The 24,772-nt window shown below is 33.2% G+C and overlaps 1 protein-coding gene across 41 annotated transcripts in view; it reads right to left on the bottom strand.

Moving 5' to 3' along the window:
* LOC114327522 (microtubule-actin cross-linking factor 1) overlaps nt 1-24,772 on the bottom strand; it is an 865,580-nt gene that overhangs the window by 68,079 nt on the left and 772,729 nt on the right. For 28 of the 41 annotated variants that reach the window (XR_007697614.1, XM_050648743.1, XM_050648753.1 and 25 more), the window contains 7 exons: nt 21,815-21,969; nt 20,577-20,588; nt 15,117-15,475; nt 12,910-14,917; nt 11,279-11,347; nt 9,039-9,074; nt 2,829-2,912 (listed from right to left, as the gene is read on the bottom strand). Coding sequence is in view for 40 of the 41 variants with exons in the window: in XM_050648743.1 (XP_050504700.1) it covers nt 2,829-2,912; nt 9,039-9,074; nt 11,279-11,347; nt 12,910-14,917; nt 15,117-15,475; nt 20,577-20,588; nt 21,815-21,969 (2,723 nt within the window). In the remaining variant the exon portion in view is untranslated. The remainder of the gene's footprint in view (nt 1-2,828; nt 2,913-9,038; nt 9,075-11,278; nt 11,348-12,909; nt 14,918-15,116; nt 15,476-20,576; nt 20,589-21,814; nt 21,970-24,772) is intronic. The other 13 variants (XM_050648742.1, XM_050648744.1, XM_050648737.1 and 10 more) reach the window with 8 other exon arrangements.

Here is a 24,772-nt window from a genome sequence, read left to right as displayed (position 1 = left end):
CTCCAAATCATATTAAAAGGTAAAGTACAGGACAAAAGATCTTTCGCAGAAATCTTTCGTGCAACAGTTTCCAATGCTACAGTTGCCATTTGGATCGCCAACCTGTAGGTATTATGCTATGTTGTCATACAGTATTGAAATCAGAGGGTAAAGATAATTTGCAAAAATGTCTAAATGAGAAAAATCAAGAAGACGATAATCAAGTGAGTAGAATGGTAGTAGCATGATTAAAAAACAAAGCAAAAAACTCCAAGAAGATCGCTTAAGAAATAATATAAAATTTTGATCAACTTGCAAAACATGTGCTGTAACATATCCACAATATCCAGTTCGATGACAAGACTTGTTTACCTAAAAGTACGGTAGCTCAAAAATATCTGAAAAAGTACATCTCTCTCTTTCTCTCTTGTCGTTTCCTAATTACTGAGGATCGTGATTTCTTCCAATATTCCTAACAATGTTTCTCCATTGGTCTCTATCTTCAGCTGCTACAAAAGCTTCGCAGAATGAGTTTCCAGCTGAATTCTTTATTTGGTCGGACCATCTAGTTGGTGATCGTCCTCTTGATCTTCTCCCCGGAACGTTTCCAGAAACAATTAATCTTTCCAAACTGTCGTCACCTCTGCGAACCACGTGACCAAAGAATTGCAGTATTCATTGCAGACATATTGTGGACAGTCTTTTTTAATATTGAGTTGGTTTAGAATGGAAACGTTTGTCCTATAAGCTATCCAAGATATGCGCAGCATTCTTCTCCGGCACCACATCTCAAAGGCATCAATTTTTTGGCGCTCGCATGCGCGAAGAGTCCAAGTCTCTGCTCCGTATAGAAATATTGAGAATACAAGGGCATTCATACAAATGAAAAAGTACATACAATGCCTGGAATACGAAAAAGGAGAAATAAAATTCGAAAGTAGCTGAGAAAGAGTGGACAGCTCTTCATGAGTAGATAGATAGATTCAATGACGTGGTTTTTGGCCTATTTTACTGCGACCTTTTCAGATATATTGTCGTCCTCTAGCCCTAGATTACATTCTCTAGCCAGGCCCTTTTTAAAAGGTCTAATAACTTCCGAGACTGAATCTTCCATGTAGCTCCTTGCCGGTGACTTTTCTTCGCCTAACCCAAAGATCCGCACATTTGCCAGACTGTCACGCTGACATAAAATGTGCTCTGCTGTTTGTTCTTCTAGGTGAGAGGTCATCAAATGCCAATCCTATCAGTTTTAACTGCCTATTCAGTGTACACTATCCTGTTAGCAGACCTACTACGGCTTTGACCGCACCATTCAAGAGATTTGTGAGTTTTTCTTGTAGCCGTCCTAGTTACTGCCTTTGCAACAGCAGAAGCGTTCCGGTCCAACGAATGGCATCGATGAGCCTTGTTTGCTCATTTTATCGGCATTTCATTGCCCTTATGACTATGACCCTCGTGCTCAGGTATCCAGGCTACCGTCTCCTAGTTTATTTAGGTCACCCACGCAATCCCATTCTACCTTAGAATTGACCTCTTCAGAAATGAGTGATTTAAGCGCTACCTGGCTAACTGAGAAAATGGTAATTGAACGCCTTAATGAATAAACCCACATGAGGATAATCATTAACAACAGTAACAGGACTCTTACGTCTATACTTAATTTAAATTCAAGATGCAGTAGAAATAAACAAACCAAGACACGTTAAATGCTACTAGGAGCACTGCCGAATCATAATTTACAATGTATAAACTTTGGAAATCATTATTTGGGAGTTACAATGTATATACATTGTAAATTATGATTCGGGAGTGCTCTTAGCAGCATTTAACGTGTCTTGGTTTGTTTATTTCTACTGCATCTTGATTGTTAATTTAGTATAGTCTAACAAATATTAGCAGATAAGAGCTGAAGATGGTCACAGAAACATATGTGGGTAAGTACAAGTGGTTGATGTTCTTCAAAAGACAGCAAAGACAGAATACTCACGACGCTAAAAATAGAATCAAAGTAATCATTAACAAAATGGAGATTTTCAATCTCCTACAAATTCGTTAGTCAACATAATGAATAAAATATTTACCTATTAAACGCAATATTTGAAAGTATATTATTGGTTAGGGGATGATATACAATATACAGCACTTTTAACACACACGGTATTAAAAGTATATAAGAAGTGCATAATACTCTAATTAACGTGCTTGACGTGCAAAAGGTGTTTCTACAAAATACTTACAAAAAGTACACTTTACTTAAATACGTAGTACCGAAATAATCAAATTTGTTTTGCTTTAAAATATTTTTTGTACAACAATTTTGAAATGATAAGATTTAAATGGGTCCCATGGTCCCATCCAATGTTTTTTGAAGATTATTAATGTTGCCTTATGATCTTTAATGGTTATGCCCCATTTTGTGATTTTTTTTGTTAATAAATGTGTCGTGGTGTTTTGCGATATTTAGAAACAGTGAAAAAATATTATATTAAAAGGATCAGTTGTAAAATTTGTTAACTAGATTTTCTGAATGTCATTATCAATCTTAATACCAATGTCGATATCATTGTCATCATCAATGCAAATGTCAATGTAAATGTACACGTCAATGTCAATGCCCATGTCAATGTCCATGCCAATGTTCTTGTCCATTTCATTGCTAATGTCAATACCAATATAAAACTCAATATCAACGTCAACATCATCATAACAAGTCATCCTTTTAATATATCTGTGCGTGTATTATTTTATAAAACATTGATCGAAATTATTAAACACAAATTGAAATGTACAGTGTCGTATATTAGTATAAGTGGTTATAAAGGGTGAAAAATGAAAAAAACAGTATGTACCTTCCTGCAGGTGGAAACCTTGGACCGATGTGTGGTAAGTTCGGATCCGGGCTAAGAAGATCCCGTCCAGACAGGCTGACGCGACTGTCAAAAATAAAAGCAACATGCAACACACAACAAAACACACTTGTCTACCCTAAACGATTCTACAATAAAAACGTGCGGCTTCCTATAAATTACTGTTAAAGTTTATCAGTTTTAGAAACATTTGAGGAGTACTGCAATGCAGGCCCTAGCCACCCAATGAACCCGACTTCTAGCACTGGTGTTTGACGGCGGCTTTCAAAATTATCTAGCTGGCGCTACGATGTCTGAAGGGCGTAATGGAAATTTCTGGAAAACATAGTCAGCGTATAAGAATAATTTAGATTTTACATTCAGACTGACTGTAAAATCTAGATTATTCTCTTTATATGTATATGCCGAATCTGTTCCCCCGAATTTTCCAGTACGCTCTTCAAACATCGCGCCAGGTAGATAATTCTGAAAGCCTTCATCAACACCAGCAGTAGAAACGGGTTTATTGGGTGGTCAGGGGTACATTTTAATTTTAACTTGTAGAAATACATTTTTAGTCAACAGAATTTTCTGATGTTTTTAAATTCTAATGTTTACAAGGAATATGTAACCTATTAGATGATTTGCTTTATTTTAATTCTCGTTCACCCATCGATTCACTCACGAAATCTAAATTTAAAGCAGCAGATCTATTTTAGATTTTATACTGCTACGTTTGATACATTTATATCTACTACAAATCAAGTATCTACTACGAGTAAATTACTTCGAACAAAGTACGTCATATACGTAACATACAGTGATGAGGGCGCTAATAACCGGCAAAATAACGGAAAACATAATACGTTGTGATATAAAAACAGAGATGAAACTAGTAGAGGTGGGAAATTATCAATAAAAACCTATAAATTTACGTTATACTGATAGTTTCGCACCTTTAGACGTATAAAAGTCAAACTGCCACAGGAGTTATAAAATTATTCTGTCACAGTGGTGGGAAACTATCAATATAATTTAACCTTATAGGCTTATATTAATAGTTTCCCACCTCTACTGGTTCCATCTCTTTTTATTTCACAACGTGTTATGTTTTCCGTCTTTTGCGTTAGTTTGCCGGTTATTAGCGAACTCAGCACTGTATAATAGTAGTTTTATGGTATTAGACAAAGAAACATAACAAAATATCGGAAGAATAGAACACAAACGTACTAGTTCTACTATTTACAAAAAGGCTATAGAAAAAGAAAACAAAAATACTTGTTATACCACTCTGACAAGTATAATTAAAATTTTATACACACGGAGAAATCAAAGGATAAACCTAGCAGATTAACAACATGTTTTTCGTAACGGAAAGCATTAGAGTACAAATTGATCAGCATTTCTACAATTTATCGATTTGAAGAAAGCGTTCGACATAGTAGGACTAAGATGTCATATCTTTTGTACAATAGGAAAATTTCTTTGGATATCATAAAATCAATTTATTGCAAAAATCTGCTGAAAGGAGAAGATGGAAATCAATATAGAAGGACAGCTTACGGAAAATATAGACACAGCAAACGGAATACGATTCTTGAATAATCCGCTTGACTGATCGAAGTAATACTCTTAAATGATCCAGTACCTACTCATTACATCCTCTGCTATTTAATCATGGATGGAGTCATCAAAACCGTCTACAAAAGCAGACGATACGGAATGGTAAACAAATACTAGTCCAGAGATTCGACAAAATGGCAAAGGAATTGCATATGGTGATAAACATAAATTAATATCGATGACGTGTCAATATTCAGCGAGTAATGGAGACCAGATACCTATGAATTACTTTGTCCGTCTATGGAGTTGAGGAGAGAGAAGTGTGAAAAGAAGTAATAACCCAATATGGTGAAACTAACACATTAATCTCAAGATAAATCAAGAATTTATGCGCAAACTATTGTTAAACTATTTGTGACAGAATAAGCAAAATGATCAAACAAAATAATAAAATAATTTCATCTCTTCTGCACTATCATAAAATTATTCCTGTAAATACCAAGTTTTCTATGGAAAGTTAAGAATTATAGACACACAATGAATAATTGTACAATTCTAGCTCTAGTTCACCCAATATACCAGTTTTTTTTTCTTAGCAATCTTTAATAGATGAGTATGCATCTATTCTAAGATGCATACCCATCATACCTAGGCGGTTGGCTTTTATCACCAAAAACGTCGATTTTTCGTCGAAGTTTCAGCTTGTTGGTATGAAATCGACATTTTTAGACAAAATACATAGGTCTAACCGCGTTAGAAGCTTTTGAAAGCTTCTAGCAAAAGCAATATTAAGCTTAAACTGAAATATAAAAACATAAACTGAAATATTCTTAATGCATTAATTTATTGAATATATTTAAAAAAAATTGAATAGCGATAGCAGTAAATTTATATGGAAGCAGCAATTATACAATGCGTATGGTTACTTTGTTTCAATGAACTTATATTATTCTTTCTCTCTGGCTTTATATCGTTGTAAGCGATTTACGATAACCAAAAATGTGTTAGTTGCTAAAGTAAAAGTAACCAATTCATTGGTTTTTAATGTAGAATCTTTTCTAGCCTACAACTAATGTATAGTGTAGAAGGTGCAAAAGTATAAATATAATCTTGTAAATATTTAAACTGATGCACTTATTTATATTGTGACAAATCGAACCAAAGAATGCATAGTATCTACATTATAACATTACTTATTTCAATTTTAGGATAAGAAATATGAAAAATACAAAAAGAAATCATTCTTTTGTAGATTCGATCAACCAAACTCTCTTTTTAAGATTGAAATACTTTAGTTTATTATAATTCTCTTTAATATACGCAAATTTTAATATTTTAGTAAATTGTCAATAATTTTGTGCTGGGATATCAAAAGTGTTGCAAATGCGCGCGCATTTGTTACTTAACTCTTAAGTTAGGAAGTACAGTAGAACCCCGATTATCCGGGTGCGGATTATCCGTGCTGCGGATTATCCGTGCTATGATTTTCTATTACTCAAGTTGCGTTTTTGAGGTTTTATCAAAATAGCGTCATCGTAAATCACTTGACGGAAACTCTATATGACGAAAGACAGACTCATAATAAAAGATTTATTTTTTCCGTTATTTTTTATGGTAGGTACAGATGTATGGTGTATCCATACATATGTATTATACATAAGAAATACATGTTCGGATTATCCGTGCTTTTCAATTATCCGTGCCACCCTTCGGTCCCGAGGAGCACGGATAATCGGGGTTCTACTGTATACGATAGATGGTAGCAGAAAGAGGGAGATCGGTGCCTTAGGCTACGGCTCCACGGGCGAGAAATTGACGCTAGCAGTAGCAGTAAAATGAACTTAAGGTTCCGCGGAACGGAATGGGAATAGCCGAACTGAACCGACTACGCACAAGTCCTGTAGTCGGTACAGTTCGGCTATTCCCATTCCGTTCCACGGAACCTTAAGTTCATTTTACTGCTACTGCTAGCGTCAATTTCTCGCCCGTGGAGCCGTAGCCTTAGGCTTTTTAAAATCAATTCAAGCAGTAGAATCCTGGAATGTATTTAATTGGGAGAAACGATTTGTGAAGATTGGGGTAACAAGACTGCAGTGGTTCCGAAGAGAGCGGAATTGTTTTTTCTTCTATCTTTTTAGAACATACTCCGGAAGGGTGTATGGATTTTCTATTTTCTATAGTCTAATAATTAATTAAATCTATATTTACAATTCAGAAGCAGTATAGATCAGACAGACCTAGGTGCTCTTTAGCAATGCATGCAGGACAGCTGTGGCTATTACCTCACCTATGACTGACAAGTATAATTGTGAATAAATATAAGTAAGTGAAGTATAAAATAAGATTGGGAACCACAGAAAACCAATATATTCTAGTAGAGTAGATGTTCTCTGGAAATGCAGAGCGTGTTGAGTGAGTGCTCCGAATTACCATCAAAGCGCGTTTCTTGACTAGTAATTGGATACAAGAAATGATGTTCTTTAGCCAGCTAGATTATAAATGAGGGCTGAGAGATATAAGGTTACTTTGCCACAGAGTTTCCTCTTATGTTCCTCAGATTTTCCTCGTATGTTCCGAGTAAAATTATATAATTAAGATTTGTCTAAATAAAATTTACATTTAAATGAATGCATTCTTTGATAAATCTTAAAATCTAAAAGTATTCGTTTGTTCTAAATTGCTCCGTATTTTAAAGAAACTATTTACCAAATAATAACTAACTGTTTGAAACTGTAATAATTACAAAGCTTTTAAATGCTTAAGTATAAGCATGCACATAACTTTTTTAAAACCTTCCTATATAGAAAAAAATTATTTATTCGTTAAAGAATAAATTTATTCAACCAAAACTGTTCAATGTTTCTGCTTCTTCTTAGATTTTTATAATACAAAACAGAATCTTAGTCATTTTAGTTCATTTGATTTTGGGAACTGATGTAAGTATGCTCCCTAAGAATCAAATAGAAATGCAAAACAGTGACCTCAAAATTCGTGAAGTACATACTTGCAAGGTTGTTTTTTCCTTCTTCTCGTTCTCTGCCATGCCTTTTTATACTGCAACAGTATTCATTTAACTATAAGCGAGAGAAGTCATCATTGATTTTTAACTCTCTCTAAGTGAGGTAATGATTCTGGATCGGCACTGGAGCATTTTAACTGCTGGTTTAGCAACTGGAATCTACTCCATTATTATTCCCTAATTCGTTCATAATGGCATTGACATATCATAAGAAAATGTAAACTGATCATGGTACTAGGACACCAGGATCCGGTAGGAGAAGACCAGCACATAGTGCTTCCCAGGCTGTTAGCCAGCGAAATCCCTGTGACAATAAAACAGAAATAAGGATAAAATCAGACCTGAAAATAGACACATGGAATTTGAGAAGTGTTTACGAGCCCGGTAAGACACAAAACACCATATTGTGTGAGATGATAAGGATCAATATACCAGTTCTTGGGATACACAAGATGTGCTCGCCGAGGGCTGGTAAATGTAGCATAGACGACCATGAGGTATTCTATCCCGGAGAAGCAGGCAATAACCACCGGAATGGCGTGACATTAATTGTACACAAAGAAGTATCTAGTTGTATTAATCTGTCAGTAACAAAAGAGCTATAAAACTATCAAAGAATAGGAAAGCAACAGGATCCGATGAAATTGCCAGCGAAGTAATCAAACCACTCGACGATAAAGGTAAATAATCACTTATAAACTTCTTCAATAAAATGTACGAAGTATGTCAAATACCAGCAGAATAGCTATTGTCCACATTTGTAAACCGAAATACCGAAAAAACAAACAATGTCATCATCGCAACATGAGTCTGATGAGCCATTTACTGAAAATTTTCTTAAAATTTCTCTTAAACTGCACTCGAGGATATAGAACAATCGGCATAGAACACCCACGACAAACTGATAGGTGTCTTGCAACAGATGGGAATAATTGATGATGAAGACCTCCGTATTATCAAAAATTTGTATTGACATTATTGTGCAAACATACGAATTGGTGAACCGCCTATAGAAACATAAATTACAGACTGTAAAGTTATCAACGCTGAAAAAAGTTGTAACGCCCAAAAATCCAAACGTGTGCTGGATGCTTTTGAAAGATGACAAGTGTGAACCTAAAGGTGACATTAGCTTGTTTTTGTAAACAGAGACCCATCATGGCGAAGGGCAATTTATATACTTTTTTTTGTGAATTTGATGTCCTTGTCCGAGCCAATTAGCCAGACATTTTGTTATTTTAAAAACACACTTTTTGCAATCAGAGTTGATTTGTTATCAGAGAAGATTTGTTAAGAAAAATATAATATTACTTTATTCAACCGGTTTGGGCCGCTAACTTTATTCTTTTTGTGCCCTATAATAGAGAAGTGTTATGAAAAAGTTACTTTAGTATGTATGTACAATAAATATAAGACATCATAAGGTATGATGTTATAATTATACCTAAACATTTAAAACAATGTGGTTTCTTTAAAATAGCAATACAAACAAATACAATAAATAAAAATTTACGTATAATATATTATTAAATATATATGTTCAATTCTTTGTTAGTTTGTTAATAGCTACATTCTTAGAATTATATAAGAATTTAAATTAGATTATGCCAAAGATACAACAAAATGCTAACCTTCCTCTTTGTAGGTCATTCCTCGAGCCTTTGAAGCTATAAAAAAAACGAAAAACGAAAATGAAACAAAACGCACAAGCAGACAAAAGCTAAGAAAAACTAGTAAAGTTTTAAATATAAACTTCTCCAAGAAATTAACGCACCACCTTAAAAATGGGTAATTTTTTATGTATAGAATTTCCTAAACCTGTTGTTCGATTTAAGTGATTTTTTTAACATGTTATATCCTTATTCTTTAACAATATCGCTGTAATAATATTGTTGCTAGACAGGTAAATTGTCATTGTATACCGGGTGTACCAATCAAACTGTGATCTTTTCTCAAAGTTCGCGTAGTCCTGTAGAATATTCTAGCATTTATAAAATACTGAAATTAAAATCCAACTATAGCCTCATTTTTTCTTAACATTCTGTTTTTTGATTCATTCGTTTATGTTGGATAATAAAAAAGTTAGGTACTTTAACAACTAGCCTTGTTTTTCATCAATACAGGGTGTTTCTAAATAAGTATGACAAACTTTAAGGAGTAATTCTGTATGAAAAAATAATGACAGTTTGCTTTATAAATGTATGTCCGCAAATCGTTTCCGAGATGGGGGCGTTGAAATTTTTCTTACAAATTGACGATTTATTTATTGCTCTAAACCCGGTTGAGATATGCAAATGTACTTTGGTGGGTTTTGAGAGGTAGTTATTGTGCATTTTTTGACATACAATTAAGAATTTTATGTTCAGCATTGGCGCACATAAGGGTCATATTACCCGTATGCGCGCTAATAGTGAATATTAAATTCCTAAATGTATATCAAAAAATGCGCAATAACTACCACATAAAACCACCAAATTTCATTTGCATATCTTAACCCGTTTTAGAGCAATAAATAAATCGTCAGTTTGTAAGAAAAATTTCAACGCCCCCTATCTCGGAAACGAAACATTTGCGGTCATGCGTTTATAAAACAAACTGTCATTATTTTTCATGCAGAATTATCCCTTAAAGTTTGCCGTATTTATTTAAAAACACCCTGTAATTGACGAACAACAAGGCTAGTTGTTAAAATACCTAATTCTTTTATTATCCAACATACAACATAATGTTAAGAAAACATGAGGCTGTAGTCGGGTTTTAATTTTATAAATGCTAGAATATTCCACAGGATCACGCGAACTTTGAGAAAAAATCACAGTTTGGTTGGTACATCCGGTATACAATGACAATTTACCTGTGTAGCAACAATATTCTTACAGCGATATTGTTGAAGAATAAGGCTATAACATATTAAAATAATCACTTAAATCGGACAACAGGCGTAGGAAATTCGAGACATCAAAAAGACCCATTTTTAAGGTGGTGCGTTAATTTCTTGGAGAAGTGTATGTTGATCTAAGTTACAAAAAAGCATATAATAGTTAAGAAAAGATGTACATTCATTACAAAATATATGTTCGTTTTTTAAAGTCACCACAAAATTATTTATCTCCACAACAACAGAAGTCTCTTGTGGTATTCTGTGTCTTGCTTAGTAAATATTAACCAAATATTGCTTTATGTTCAGCTGTAGCTTCTACAGCAACTGCTGAATATAGGCATCTTCCGGCGTTTTTCATGCTTCTGTATCTTATACTTTGGATATGAGTTCTTCCCAACTATTTTCTGAATATCATGCACCCATATGTGGTGGTCTTCCGACATTTCTGTTTTCTGTCACACAATGCCTCCATTGTATCATCTTGATTATCATTTATGCTTAAAATCATTCATTTTTAGACCCATTTCTCTTCCTGTCGTTTTTACGCAATTCAATAATTATTGAATACCCTGGAGACTATCACATAAAATAACAGTGTCGTCAGCGTATCTAAGATTATTGATTAGTTCACCAGTAATAATAATAGTTCGCTTCCAATAACAGTTCACCATAAATAATAATAATATTATTACTAGATTGATTTTAATTCGAAAGTCTTTATCTTGCAAAGCCTGTTTGAAAAATTATATCCGAGTGGAAATTAAATAACAGCGGAGATACAATGCATCCCTGTCTGACGCCTCTTTGAATGTAACATTCTTCGGTTAATCTCGGTATATATGGCGTTTATTAACCTTTTGCTCTTTTTACTGCGCTTAAAATGTCTATTCTATACCTATTAAACTTCTTTGTGTTAAAAACATTGTGAATAAAACAAAAAGGTGTAAATGATTTTAAAGCATTATAAAGAGAAGAAAATGAGAAACATACCTTTGCTTGCGACCAAGTGCGCCGTAGATGTCTTGCGTGGAATCATGAATGTCAAGCTGAGAACCACGACTGATTTGACAGGATGACAGATGACAGGATGAAGAGAACGAACACAAAAAGAAAAAAACAAAAACGTGTAAGAATGAAAATCATGCAACACAAAACAAATAAATGAAAGCAACAATTTAATAAATTTAGATTCATAACATTTCCTACATTCTGTTGGTATTATAATTATTCAAACAGAATATTTTTCGATACTGTGATGTTAAATATGTGACATTTTTATTGGCACAATACTTATATAGTATATACCAAAAACAAAACTATAAAACGAGATACAAAATTCTTTAAAACGAGTTACAGAGATTAATTTTTGGGAGATACAGGTATAAATACAGTTCGTCTAATATACTTACCGTTGCACGTCATTATCTACGTTAGAGATCTAAGTTGACATAGTTGCCAAAGTATAAAAAAATCCTGAATCCATTTTAAATCAAATAGATCACATAATTATTGCGAACGTGGATTATACAACAAAACAAATTAATATTCAATGTAAATAAATAAAAACATTAGAAATATAAAACAAGAATTAAGTTATATTCCTACCTTAAAGTAAAGAATAAAAACAAATCTAAAGTGTCAATACCGCAACTGTCAAATAAATGTTACCAATTTATGGCAAAATGTCACCTTCGTTCGATTACAGTTAGTTTGTTCCGAACAAATATGCTTCATAAAAACGCTTTATAATCCATTTATACAAACTAATGGAAACATTATTGTGTATTTCTTTAAGTTAACATTAATAGAAATCTTCAAATAATATTTCTACGCGTGTATAATAAAATATGTCTAGTGGCTGTAATTCCAGTGTACTCGGCAAAATGATTCTATAAAAGAACATACCTACCGCCTAAATATTTCGTGATGGTATCATGTGACGTCACCGGCTATGGCGCGGATGACGAGCAACGGTAAGTATATTAGACGGAGTATACATTTTAGGGGTCGCTACGTAGTAAAGACAAACACTCTGTGGACTAGTTTCTGTTATCAACAATAGATGTCGGTAGCGTGAACAGTCTTTTAAGCTTTCTTTCTCGAAGTCTGTCTTCAGCTCTATCACTGCCCAATGAGGCGCAACAAGACAGAAACATCTCTTAGTGAAAACAGACTTTTAGAAGGAAAAGATAGGTATTAATTTTTATCTAGATAATAACCTATATTAAATTTTCACAATTAAATTATTATGTATGATAGATACCTATCACTTAAACAATAAGAAATGTTATGAATCTATAAAAGGTTAGGTGTACTGTGTAGGTGTATATTGTTTCGATGACTTTATGTTTTGTCTTAAAGCAAAATAGAGTGCTTTCTGTGCTATCAAACTAACAAATTCATGCTAAGATTTTTAGATACTTCTACAGTATAATTCATTTTACTAATTTAAATGTCTGAAATACATAGATATATAAATAAAAAAAACTAATTCTTTCTCTTTTGTCTAACTAAAAAGAACAACATGCTATCTAGAAACGTATCCTAACAACTTGTCAAAATTAAGTTGTATTGATGAAATTTTAATATCAAATCGCTATTGAACACAGAAATAAACTTACATTTGTCCTTTGCCTTTGACGAACTTCTTAGGATCTTTAACGCCAGCTGCAGGCTTAACCTGCTTGGCTTTACAAACCCTATCGACCTCTGCTTGCCTCTTCTGCGTATTCTCCATAAACTCTTTGTGGTCCGCAATAAGCTGTTCGGTGGCTGGAATGTCCATAGGCAATTCTTCGCGCTTCAGAGCAATAAGAGTGTTCTCAAGACCCATGAGCCATTGGATAAGTTCTTCCAAAGTATCGTCCATATCTCTGAGCGACTGTAAGTGCTGTGACAGTTTCTGGTGACGTTGAAGAGCCCATTGTGACACTTCGTCCCATCTGCTTTGAATAACTTTAATCCAATTTTTGATAACGTTGATGGAATCTGGATGGGCCTTTGCAAGAATGTTGTGGGCTAGTTCAAGAGTTTGATCTTTCTCGATTTCTTTTTCATTTAGTTGAGCTCTGAAGTGATCCAAAGCTTTAACTTGTTCGTAAGCAGTTGCTTCATCTTCGGGTTGGTTACCAACAAATCTCAGTTTCATTTCAGCTTCGGACAACCAGTCGAGGATCATGTTCACGGATCTATGAAGTTTTTCGGCTTCTTTCAGTGCATCTCTTAACTTATCTGCTCTGATTCTTGTTAAGTCTGTCACCGTTTCCCAAAGTTCGGTTAGTTCATTTAATTGAGCTCTAATCTGGATAGCGTCAGTTTTGGATGCAGTTCTTTCTAACTCCTGACCATTTTTAATAACTGATTCCATTTGGTCGTTACGTTTTTCTAGTTCTTTTTCAAACACTTTGTGCGCCTCTACTAAATGATTAACGGTATCCAAATCACCATGAACAGGACTGTCCTTTGAAAGATCTTTTTCAGCTTTTTGTAGCCATTGGACTAAAGCTGCTATGGCGTCTTTGAACTGTCCTGAATATAAGAGAGCTTCTTCAAGTTTGCGTTGCCTGTCAACGCTCTTATGACAAACTGAATTCCATTTGCTCTTCAGTTCCGAGAGCATATGTTTAAGAGTAGGTTCATCAGGTTTGGGAGCTTTGTCTTTAAGCTGCTTACCAGTCTTCATTACGTTATCATAAGTGCCCTGTTTACCAGATAGAGCTTTTTGCAGTTCCTGATGTTTGGCAAGACGTTGCTTGATCTTACTAGGATCATTGCTGATGGCTTCAGACTGAAGTTCATCAAGAGATTCTTCAGTTTCGTCTAACCAATGCATGAGGGAAGTCCAAGAATCGTGGAACTCTTTGGCTTCTTTGTAACCCAAGTCAAGTGCTCTAGTTCTTTCAGTTGATTTGGAAGCGACTCTCTCCCACCTGTGCTGTACACTGATAAGTAAGTTTTTGATTAGTATGACATCTTGTTTTTGACTGAAATACTTGAGATGCGTTCCCTTTTTGTCTAAAGCAAGCATTATCTCTCTGTGGGCACTAACGTCTTTTTGGAAAACTTTGTGTTCTTCTATTTGATTCTGAATAGTTTCCAAAACCCTAGAAACTGGTTTCACATTTTGAAGATGTTTCTCTGCATTAGTTAGCCAATCAACGAATGCTTGTAGTGATTCGTGGAACTCTGTAGCTTCCTTAAGAGCAATTTCTAATTTGATCTTCTTGTCGTTAGCTCTGGCAGTGACATTATCCCATCTTTGTTTTAATGTGCGCAAATTCTGCTGTAAGTTAGATGCAGGTGAAGTAGCTTTCTTCAGATATTCTTGACCTTGCGCTAAGACTGTCTCAACTTTAGGTCTGTTATCCTCTATTTCATTATATATTTCCATGAACCTCTCCAATTGCTCGGAGGCGGTTTCTGGTAACCCTCCAACTGGTTTACTGGCGGTAATGATTCCATCGACATCTCCTAACCACGACAGAAGATCTTGAATCTCAGCATTAAATCTCTGAGCATCTGTAAGCGCATCTTCAAGCTCCCTTTGTCTATCCGCTGCTTTCTGCATTAGAGAACGCCATTGAGTATTCAGCGTGTTGAGTTTTTCTTGGGTAACACTGGCTTCATCGGCTGTAAATAAAATAGTTTATAAATAAAAATATTTTCGAAGAATTCGCTGTAAAACAAAAATGCGAGACATCTTACATTTCACTTCGTCCAGAGAGGACCATAAACGCCCTTACGTACTTTTCACCCTTCACTAGGGATCATCGGAGGGGTATATATGGTTACCTCTGAAGAATATTTTCATTTCACAATTAGTACTTACATTCACCACTTTCAATTATTTGTCTTCCAGCATCATTAAGAGTATCGACACTAGTTTGATGCGCCTGTATGTCATTAACCAAAACCTTTAATTTAGCTAATTCGATCTCCAATACTTGTGGATCTCCCGCAACGGGTTTTAACTCGTCTAAGGTAGCATCAGTCTTGGAGATCCATACGAGGAGCTCATTAAGAGCGTGTTGGAATTGACCCAAACGCAACAAGGCATTCTCAAGCTGCCTTTGCCTTTCTACGATTCCTCTAAGAAGATCATCCCACCTTCTGTTGACAGCTGAAAGTGGTTCTTTGATGGAGGCTGCTTGATCTGATGATGTGCGTTCTGTGAGTTCTTGAGCTTGCCTATAGAAACAAATTGGTAACTTTAATATCAGGCACGTATACGTCGTGTAAAAAAGCTGTCGAAAAGCATAAACGGTACAAAGCAAATTAAAAACAAAAATATTTAAAATACCAAGGACTAATAGTTACCAGCAATTTTAAGATGTGTTTTCAATTAAGAGGCATGATTTTAAATTAAGTTTTTCTTTTGGTAACCGTACGTTACAGTTGAGTCCAGAGTTCTTTACTCGTGCGTCATTAATTCCTGGCGAGATAAAACATACTTTTTATCTAGCATAATTCTCTTCCACGCATGAAACTAATGACAAACCAGCTACCGCCTGTTATTAAGTAAAAACACATGTTACTTTCATAAACGTCAGTAGACGTTACAGAGTCAGTACATCGAAAAGAGATAGATACAAAAAAGACGCTTGGTGACGTTTTCAGATTTTAAGTACAATTTGTGACGTTTCTGATTTGTTTACTTGTCACTGTCAGTTTGTTAGATTTTTTGCTGTTTTTTTATCCTGTTTTTGCATTTAGAAGTTATTTATATTAAACCAACAGTTCTGTACCTCAGAGCTAAACTGTATTAACTCAATTTTTTTGAAAAATTGTATTATTTCACTTTCTACATAACACACTTCACATCTTTCATATGCGATACGATATAAAATCCTATTTAATGTGGTTCCGAAGATAGGCAACGTTAAAGTGTATTAAGTCCCTCCGTAGCTTCGAGCTAAACAGCCGTTTACATTTAATACCCAGCAAAATAAAAGTATTAACTAGTATTAACTCCATGGAACGATGTAAAACCGCGGCGTGCTACATACTGGTATTCAGTATTCTGTGGAAAATAAATGAAAGTAAAACTAAATGACTTCAAGGATTTTAAGACTCTTTAAAACAACTGTTTTAACTGTTCACTTTTTATTATAAGGAACAAACTCAGCAGAATACAGACTTTCGTATGTCAGATGTTGTCCACTTGGAAGTATGTATGTAGCGATAATTTGGGATTACTTCTTTCAAAACTAATTTTAGTTCGGAAACATTCCAATCTGTTGATCTAACAGAAATCCTAGGCGTGTTGAGTTTCCTGCGGCTCTGCCTGTGAATTACGATAAGACAAAGGAATTTCATAATTTTTATAAAAACTTATCCCACTCCGATAAAGTAGATGAGGATTTATAAATTTTTTCCAAAATAATTATTGTAAGTGAACAACACTCATGATCCTTTGGGTTTCGTTTTTCGTTAGTTTTGTTTACTCATTTTGTTTTATAGATATTGTTCATTTCATTTAATTTAAAAAAAGAAGTGTTCTTGACTAAATTGTGTTTCATGTATCGTATTATCTCCAGATTATTTATTCACGTGTGTCATCTTACCATTATATTAGCTCCCGAACATGGTAATTGTTTTCATACCAAACAGTATTAACTCCACGTTTTTTCAAAAAATTAAAGAGGTATAAAAATAACAAATACAGTAATATATGGTATCATTTATACTTATCAAATAGTGTTTATCACATATTTGAAGAAAAAGAAATAAAAATTGTATTTGAAATTTACTGTTTATATTTCTTTTAAACTGCTCTCCTGTAAAATTTCAATTTTGTGAGTTAATACAGTTTAACTCTGAGGTACAGAGTTGTTTTCACAACTAATTTTATGCTGAAGTTTTAAATTTTATGGTTAGTGTATTTTATTATGACGCACGGGTAAATAATCATGGACTTTTATCATGGACAAGTTTATGTACAGTGTATGCGTTTATGCCAGTTGGAGAATGCGTAGAGATCGTTCTTGTGCTGTTTACATGCTTCACCTGGTTCTTATGTATCTGAAATATAATATTGTTTACGAACAGCTCCCGTCTTTCAATTTTGCCCATTAAGGTGACATTCAGGACATTATACTTCTCTGGCATAATACGCTCCTTTCTCAATTTAAGTATGTTTATTAGCCATCTTTGGGTATCAGTTCTTCATACGACCTCTTTATTTGTTATTATAGTCTATCTATTGAATTTTGAGTAACTTCCTATACGATAGAACGTTCCAAAAACATAAGTCCAAATCTCACCACGACAGTGCAACGGTTGCGTTTCAAAACGTAAAAACACTTACTTTAAAAGCATGCTTATTATTTAGATACTAGTACTAGAGAACCGTTGATCTTTCTCCGGTAAATTAAAAAAAATCGTATGAAACTATTAGTCATCTGCGGAATGAAACAGTAGCAAATAGCCCGCAAAAGCTTCCTAAAGATCAAGGAACATGAAATGAAAAAACATGCATTTTCATCTCTTAACTCAAAAAATAAATAAAAAATCATGCAATCAACTTTTTGATACTCGATTAAACCAAACTTATTGCAAATATATATTATATAAATAATTTGGAGAGTAGATTACATAATTATCAAATTTTGATACTAAAAATGAGAACGATATAATAAAAGTGAAATCCAGTTACTTCGCTAAATTTGAAATTGCCAGATGAATTTTTCTACTTATAACATGGAAAGTTTACATACGAAAAATATTTCATACGATCACCTGTTATGGACAATTTTTTAACATACAGTCCATACAAAAGTGCTCTGCACAAGGGATTTAAAGTTGGAGCTAAGAGTTAGGTTGGTTAGGTCCTACGTTTTCTCGAGCTGCGGGTGCACAGAAAAATTATTATGAGAAGAGTCGTGGATAGAACACGTCACAAACAAAGAGGTTCTGAGAAAGATGGCTAAAGAAATGGTAATCTGAAATACCACCAAAACAAGAAAATTGGAATATCTTGGACATATTATACGTCGGGAGAGATACAACCTGCTCCAATTGATGATGCAGGGAAAGATTCAAGGAAAAAGAAGCACAGAGAGCCGTAGAATATCGTGGCTGGCAACCTGAGAGAATGGTACGGATGTACATCAAATGAACTTTTCAGAGCAGTCGTCTCTAAAGTCCGAATAGCTATGATGATTGCCGACCTCCGTCACAGAGATGGCACTTGAGGCAGAAGATATAAAAGTAACCATTAACCTTATTAATGGGTATTTATTAAATAATTGGTCTAAAAGAGTTGATAAAAATGAAGAAATGAGTATATTATGTGATTGGAATATAAATAACAATATACAGAGATTTATAAAATAATTCAATAAAATCGAAATATGTATGTGAACCAAATGAAAATTGAACGTGTCTCACAATACAACTATTTGGGAACTATAATCAATGAGTCATGGGACAATACTCAAGAGATTAAATATCGCATCGAAAAGGCAAATAGTGCATTCTTGACTATGAGCTCTGTGTTCAAGAGCCATGACATCACTCTAAAATCGAAAATAAGGCTACTTAAATGTTACGTGTACTCAGTGCTTCTATACGGAGTAGAAACGTGGACATTGAAGACAGAAACTCTATCGAAACTTCAAGCTTTTGAGCTATGGTTGTACAGAAGGATCCTGAAGATACCATGGACAGGCAAAGTCACCAATGAAGAAGTACTACGGAGTATGAACACAACCGCAGATTTAGTCAACATCGTGAAGGGCCGTAAGCTGCAGTACTGGGGACATATAATGAGGAATTAAGGCAGATACGAGCTACTCCAGTGCATTTTACAAGGTAAAATTGAAGGAAAGAGGGTCCTAGAATGAAGAAGAATATCCTGGCTTGGTAACCTGAGAACATGGTATAGAAAGACCTCAACACAACTATTCCGTATAGCAGCCAACAAAGTCATCATAGCCAGAATGATCGCCAACGTTCGGAACGGACAGGCACCCTAAGAAGAAGAAAATCGAAATAGATCTAACAAGTGCCAAAAAGACGAAATCATAAATTGTTACTTAAAACTGATTCGAAAAGTATTAATAACATGAAAACGTTCAAGAGGATAAAAAAAGCAGACAATCCAGAAGTAAAAATACTAGTCTCCATTTGCACTGAAGACTTTATGAGTGGAAACGGAAAAGAAACGTTTAAATCAAAACCTGGGCAACTTTCAAAAACTACTACGCCAAACTTGTTCACCGTTTGGAAAGGTTGATCTAATCTACTGCTACTGATTATTCAACAAAAAATAGATTATGCAGATACACGACAGATACATTGCTGTAAATATTCAATTCGAACATGTTACAGAAAATAATTTAGAGTTCGCAAATTAAGTCCATGTAATTTTTCTAAAGAAAGAAGGAACAACCAATGAAAAATTGTTTTACAACCAATGAAAAAATAAAAAACTGGATTTCCGTAATTTCTTTTTAAATACATACTAGCTAATGATACTTAGAATTTTAAAAAATAGTATAATAAATGTAGAGCTGGTTGAAACAAATGTTCTATACTTCATTCTCTGTTTTATATTCATGAATGTGAAAGTTTATCTAGCGTTGATACTTTTTTTACTGTTTAACTTGTACTTATTTCAAAACATTAAAAAATGGTGCACACATTGAATTATCCATGTCTGTCTATCCATCCGTCCGTCCGTCTAATGTGAACAGAACTCATCCGTTATTAGAACAGATAGAACGAGAAATTAATGAGGTGTCGAATGAGAGGTTATAGCTCAAAAATGTTATTAAAGGTGATAAATTTGACCCCCCACTTCCGGTTCCAGAGTTGCAACCAGAAGTACTATTTTAAAGTCGCCGAAATAGTACAAGCGATATATTATTCGATGCGCCTTAGCAAGACAAAAACAAATAAATACTTCCGGTTTTTATATCACTTCCGAGTAAAACTTTATGACCTTATGACTTTATAAGTTTTGCAAAAATAACTCAAAATTAGTGAAACCATATATCAATCGACGCAAAATTATACGAAGAGTTCAAAAATATTGACTTGTGGTCATATTTGAAAACCTAGGACTTACGAAGTCCAATAGCTTGTTTAAACAATAAAAATCTAGAATTAATTATTCATGTAGTTAACAGTGAATGAAGTATGTCACAATGTACAACAACTTTACTGTTGATCAGCTATACAATTTGCTGCATAAAACAATGAAAGATACTGAAGCACAAACAAATAAAGCATACAAAAACGTTTGCGTTATCACAACTGCATAGCATAGAATTTGAAATATTCTTGCCTTACGAGACTCCTGAAGTCCAAGGGTACAGAAAAATAGAAAATAAAATAGAATTAATACAAGTATAGAATAACATATATACAAATTATGCACAATCCATAATGATTTTATGTCCATGAGTTTTTCTACTCTGTCCAGTGTGGCATCTCCGACTTTTCTACCGTCATCCTGTATATAATATTGTTATATAACATATATTTAGTTTTCTTAACATTGAGTTTTAATCCATACTGATCAATGGTCTGTTTTATTTTGTTCATTATATTTTGAAGGTCTTCTCCGCAAATAGTAAGCACTAAGTTATCGTCGGCATAATATTGTACCTCCATTTACTCCATTTACAATAATACCTTCGGTTCGGTTGTTTCCATCAAGGCTTCCTTAAATATTTCCTCCGAATGCAAGTTAAAAAAAGTGAAGGCGATAATATACAGCCTTGTCTCACTCCTCTTTTTATATTTATTTCTTCAGACAGTTCTTGTTCAACTTTTATTTTTGTCGCTTTATGCCAGTACAGATTTGTAATAATATTCTGTAAATCTTTATCGTTCAATCCAGCTGTTTCCAATATTTCTAGCATTTTGTTATGTCGGACCTTGTCAAAAGCCTTTTCAAAATCGATTGCACAAATGTACACATTTTGATTTATATCTCTGCATCTCTGTATTAGTACTTGGATACTAAACAAGGCTTCTCTTGTACCCAAGCCACTCCTAAACTCAAATTGAGTATTGCTAATATTCTGTCTTCTAACAGCGTGTACAGAAATTCTGCTATGTGTTACTAGCAGAAAGATCTTAAAACGTGACTCATCAAAATTTGTCCGATAGTCACTACATGTCTTTGAACGATGTTTCTTTGGTATTGTGTATTGTATTGTGTATTAGTATATCTAATTTACATATATTTTAATTTGAAACAACTCTTATTGCCAATTATGATAATAAAAATAATTTCTGTCTAATCAGATGTATGAATAGAATATTTGTGCAATGGAATATGATTTTTCAAATCCATCATTTCCTTATTTTATTGAACAATGGAATGATATTGAAATTTCCTCATCGTAGCTTATTTTTTCCTCAAACTATAATTAGGTTCCAGTTTGAGTTTATCGGTATTGTTCTTAATACCCTTAAATTACCTCTTAAATCATTATGGTTATGCATAGGTTAAGAAAATAGTGTATAAGACCCGATAGAAAATACATCAAGATACAACAAAAACATAATTTTTACCTGTTTAAAGCTTCAACTTTGACCATATGAGGATCAACCTCAGCTTTGAATTTCTTTAATTGATCGATTTGTTTTTTGACGGCATCAATATCTGTTCCCAGTGGACCTAGTTTTTCGAATTTGCCTTCAGCTTGGGTCAAGAATGCAAGAAGGTTCTAAAAAAGGATATTAAAAGAGGTGTCATAAGTGTTAATTGTATTAAATGATATAAGAAGTAGTGATGTAACGAATGTCATTTTTTGAACATTCGCGAATACGAATGCGAATGCGAATATCTAATAACGACATTCGAGAATGCGGATGCGAATGCGAATGCTCAGTTTTTTTTTAATTTGTTTTTATTTTTGAAATGTTTTCTAAATTTGTATTGAGAAGTTAATTGATATTTAGTGTAAATAAATCTGAATCTTAAGCTTTATTACATTATGCCAAATAATAAAACAACGTGAAGGCTGATAATCTAATTATACGAGGTTAAGTTACCTTTTTTTAATAAAAAAGATGAGAAAGAGAATAGATTTTGATTTTATTAATCTAACTTTATTTTCAAATTATTATTTCTCTAGAGTTTCACGATATTCGATAAAAATATCGATATTGTATTGATATCGTATCGAAAACCAATACGATACCGTTACAATACATACCTTAGCAATATTAATGTCGATACGATACTCATTATCTGAAATCAAAACAATACTCTTGTATTGTAGATACGCTTGCCTCGATATTATTGAAAATATCGATATCGAGAAAAGAAAATAAAACGCCACAGTTGTTTGATTATATTTTGTGGAATAGGTATTTAGATCATAATTATTTATTACATAAAAGTATAAGTGATCTGCAACCCAAGCATCAGCTGTTATAATATTTTACACTTGAGTGCACGAACTTGAAATTCTTGAGAGTGAGTAAATGTCTGTTATGATTACACTGTTTATATCATGTGGAATTTGTGGCAATATGGAAGTAAGTGATGATGGCTCAAAAATAATTTTTAAAAATACTGAATTCGATTTATTCCGAATCTCCGGGGATTTCCCTATATTTTCAAAAGTAGTTTTTAAACAATACAGAATTATAAGTATTTGTCGACTTTCAAAGAAGCATTCAGTCATATTCAATCTTTATAAGAATATACATATAAGTTATAAGCAATATTCGTAATATTTTTAGAATAATGTTCATTTGTCAAGCATACAAAAGTGGGCATAAAGGGCCTACACAGCTCAGATGTATAATCCTTTTTATGTCGATATTTTATCGAGTATTGTATCGATATCGTATCGAAATCAATATCAATACGATATTTTTATAAGACAGTATTGCCGATATCGATACTCGATACGATACTTCATTGGCATAACCAATACAATACTCAATACTTAAAAAGTATCGATATTGTATCGTATCGTGAAGCTCTATATTTCTCTGATATTCATATTCGCAAAACATTCGCACAAATTTTGCGAATGCGAACGCGAATGCGAATATGCAAAAAGATGCGGATATTCCCGAATGCGAATACGAATACGAATATTCGTTACATCACTAATAAGAAGATAAAACAACATAAATAAATAATTATATATTTAATTAAAATTAGTGCAGTCATTGAAGGTTTTCACCTTCGATTTCGTTGAACCTCCATCGACTTGCATGAAAATTTGTGAGTACTTAGAGGATACCTCAAGAAACAAAAATGGCATGGTGCCAACTTGCGATTTTACCCTGGGGATGCATGCCACCCCTTCTCGAGTGTGAAAATTATTTTATTAAAAATAACCCCACACATCGATAGAGGGGCAAATTTTAAGCACAATTTGTTATATCAAGTTATTAAAATAAATCTATACTTTTTTAGTTATTAAAGATCAAAGATTTGAATTTTTCGTGAAAAAAATGCATGGTGTTAAACGGTTTTTCATAAATAATTCAAAAACTGTAAGTTTTAACGAAAAAGTTATTATTACCAAAATTTAAGATAATAAAAAATCTAATAGATTCCTTACTTGAGAAACCTTTTAGAATTATTTAAAAGTGAGTTATAGGTGATTTAAGGTATATTTTTTCTGCTAGTACTCAAATCTAAGTATTCAAGCTTAAATAACGGAAAAATATACTTACTAAACACTTGTCAAAGTCCTCAAGAAAAACTATTAAGTGGGTTGCAGATGAAGTTGATAGCATTAAAGCTAAGCAAGTTATGATGAAAATAAAAGAACCTTTTCGAATTTTTTAGGAATAAGTGAAAAATAAAACATACGGTATTTCCACAAAAATTAAAATTTATAGTAGTCCCTATAAGACTTTCTTTATTTTAGCCTAAGTAATATCCTCGACAATTTTGACCGGTTTAGAAAGCATATTTTTGAAAAAAATATGATTTAAAAAAATCATAATTTTTTAAATTTTCGTAAATTTCATTTTTGTTAACTCCACGTTTGTACTTTACTCCACTGTAACTTTTCAATAACTCCAAAAGTAATCGATATACATAAAAATGATAGAAAACTAAATTTTAGTTTTTTCTTTGGCAAATATTTTATTTTTTATTACTTTTATAGCATAAAAAATAACAGAGATAGAAACGTTTAAAACATAAAACTGCGAGAACCACATAACGGGGCCCGTTAACCTTCTATCTTAAAAAAAATAAGGGATATAAAATATTAAGTTTAATACTATTTTATAGCCCTTGAAACTACCTTTTAAACGGTTTTTAGATAAACCTGATATAAAATTTAATGGAGTTATTCTAAAAAAAAATATCATTTTTTTGGAAAAAATTTGGAGCATAAATTTTGAAAAATTTTTAGAGCATAAATTTTGAAAAAAAAAATTGAGCATAAATTTTAATGCTATCAACTTCTTCGGAAGCTCATATATTTCTGAGTACTTAACAAGTTTTAAACCCAAAAAAAAAATATACATTTAATTACCTGTAACTCAATT

Source organism: Diabrotica virgifera, chromosome 4 (genome assembly GCF_917563875.1).
Source record: "Diabrotica virgifera virgifera chromosome 4, PGI_DIABVI_V3a".
NCBI lineage: Eukaryota > Metazoa > Arthropoda > Insecta > Coleoptera > Chrysomelidae > Diabrotica > Diabrotica virgifera.
This window is presented reverse-complemented; position numbering and strand designations above follow the sequence as displayed.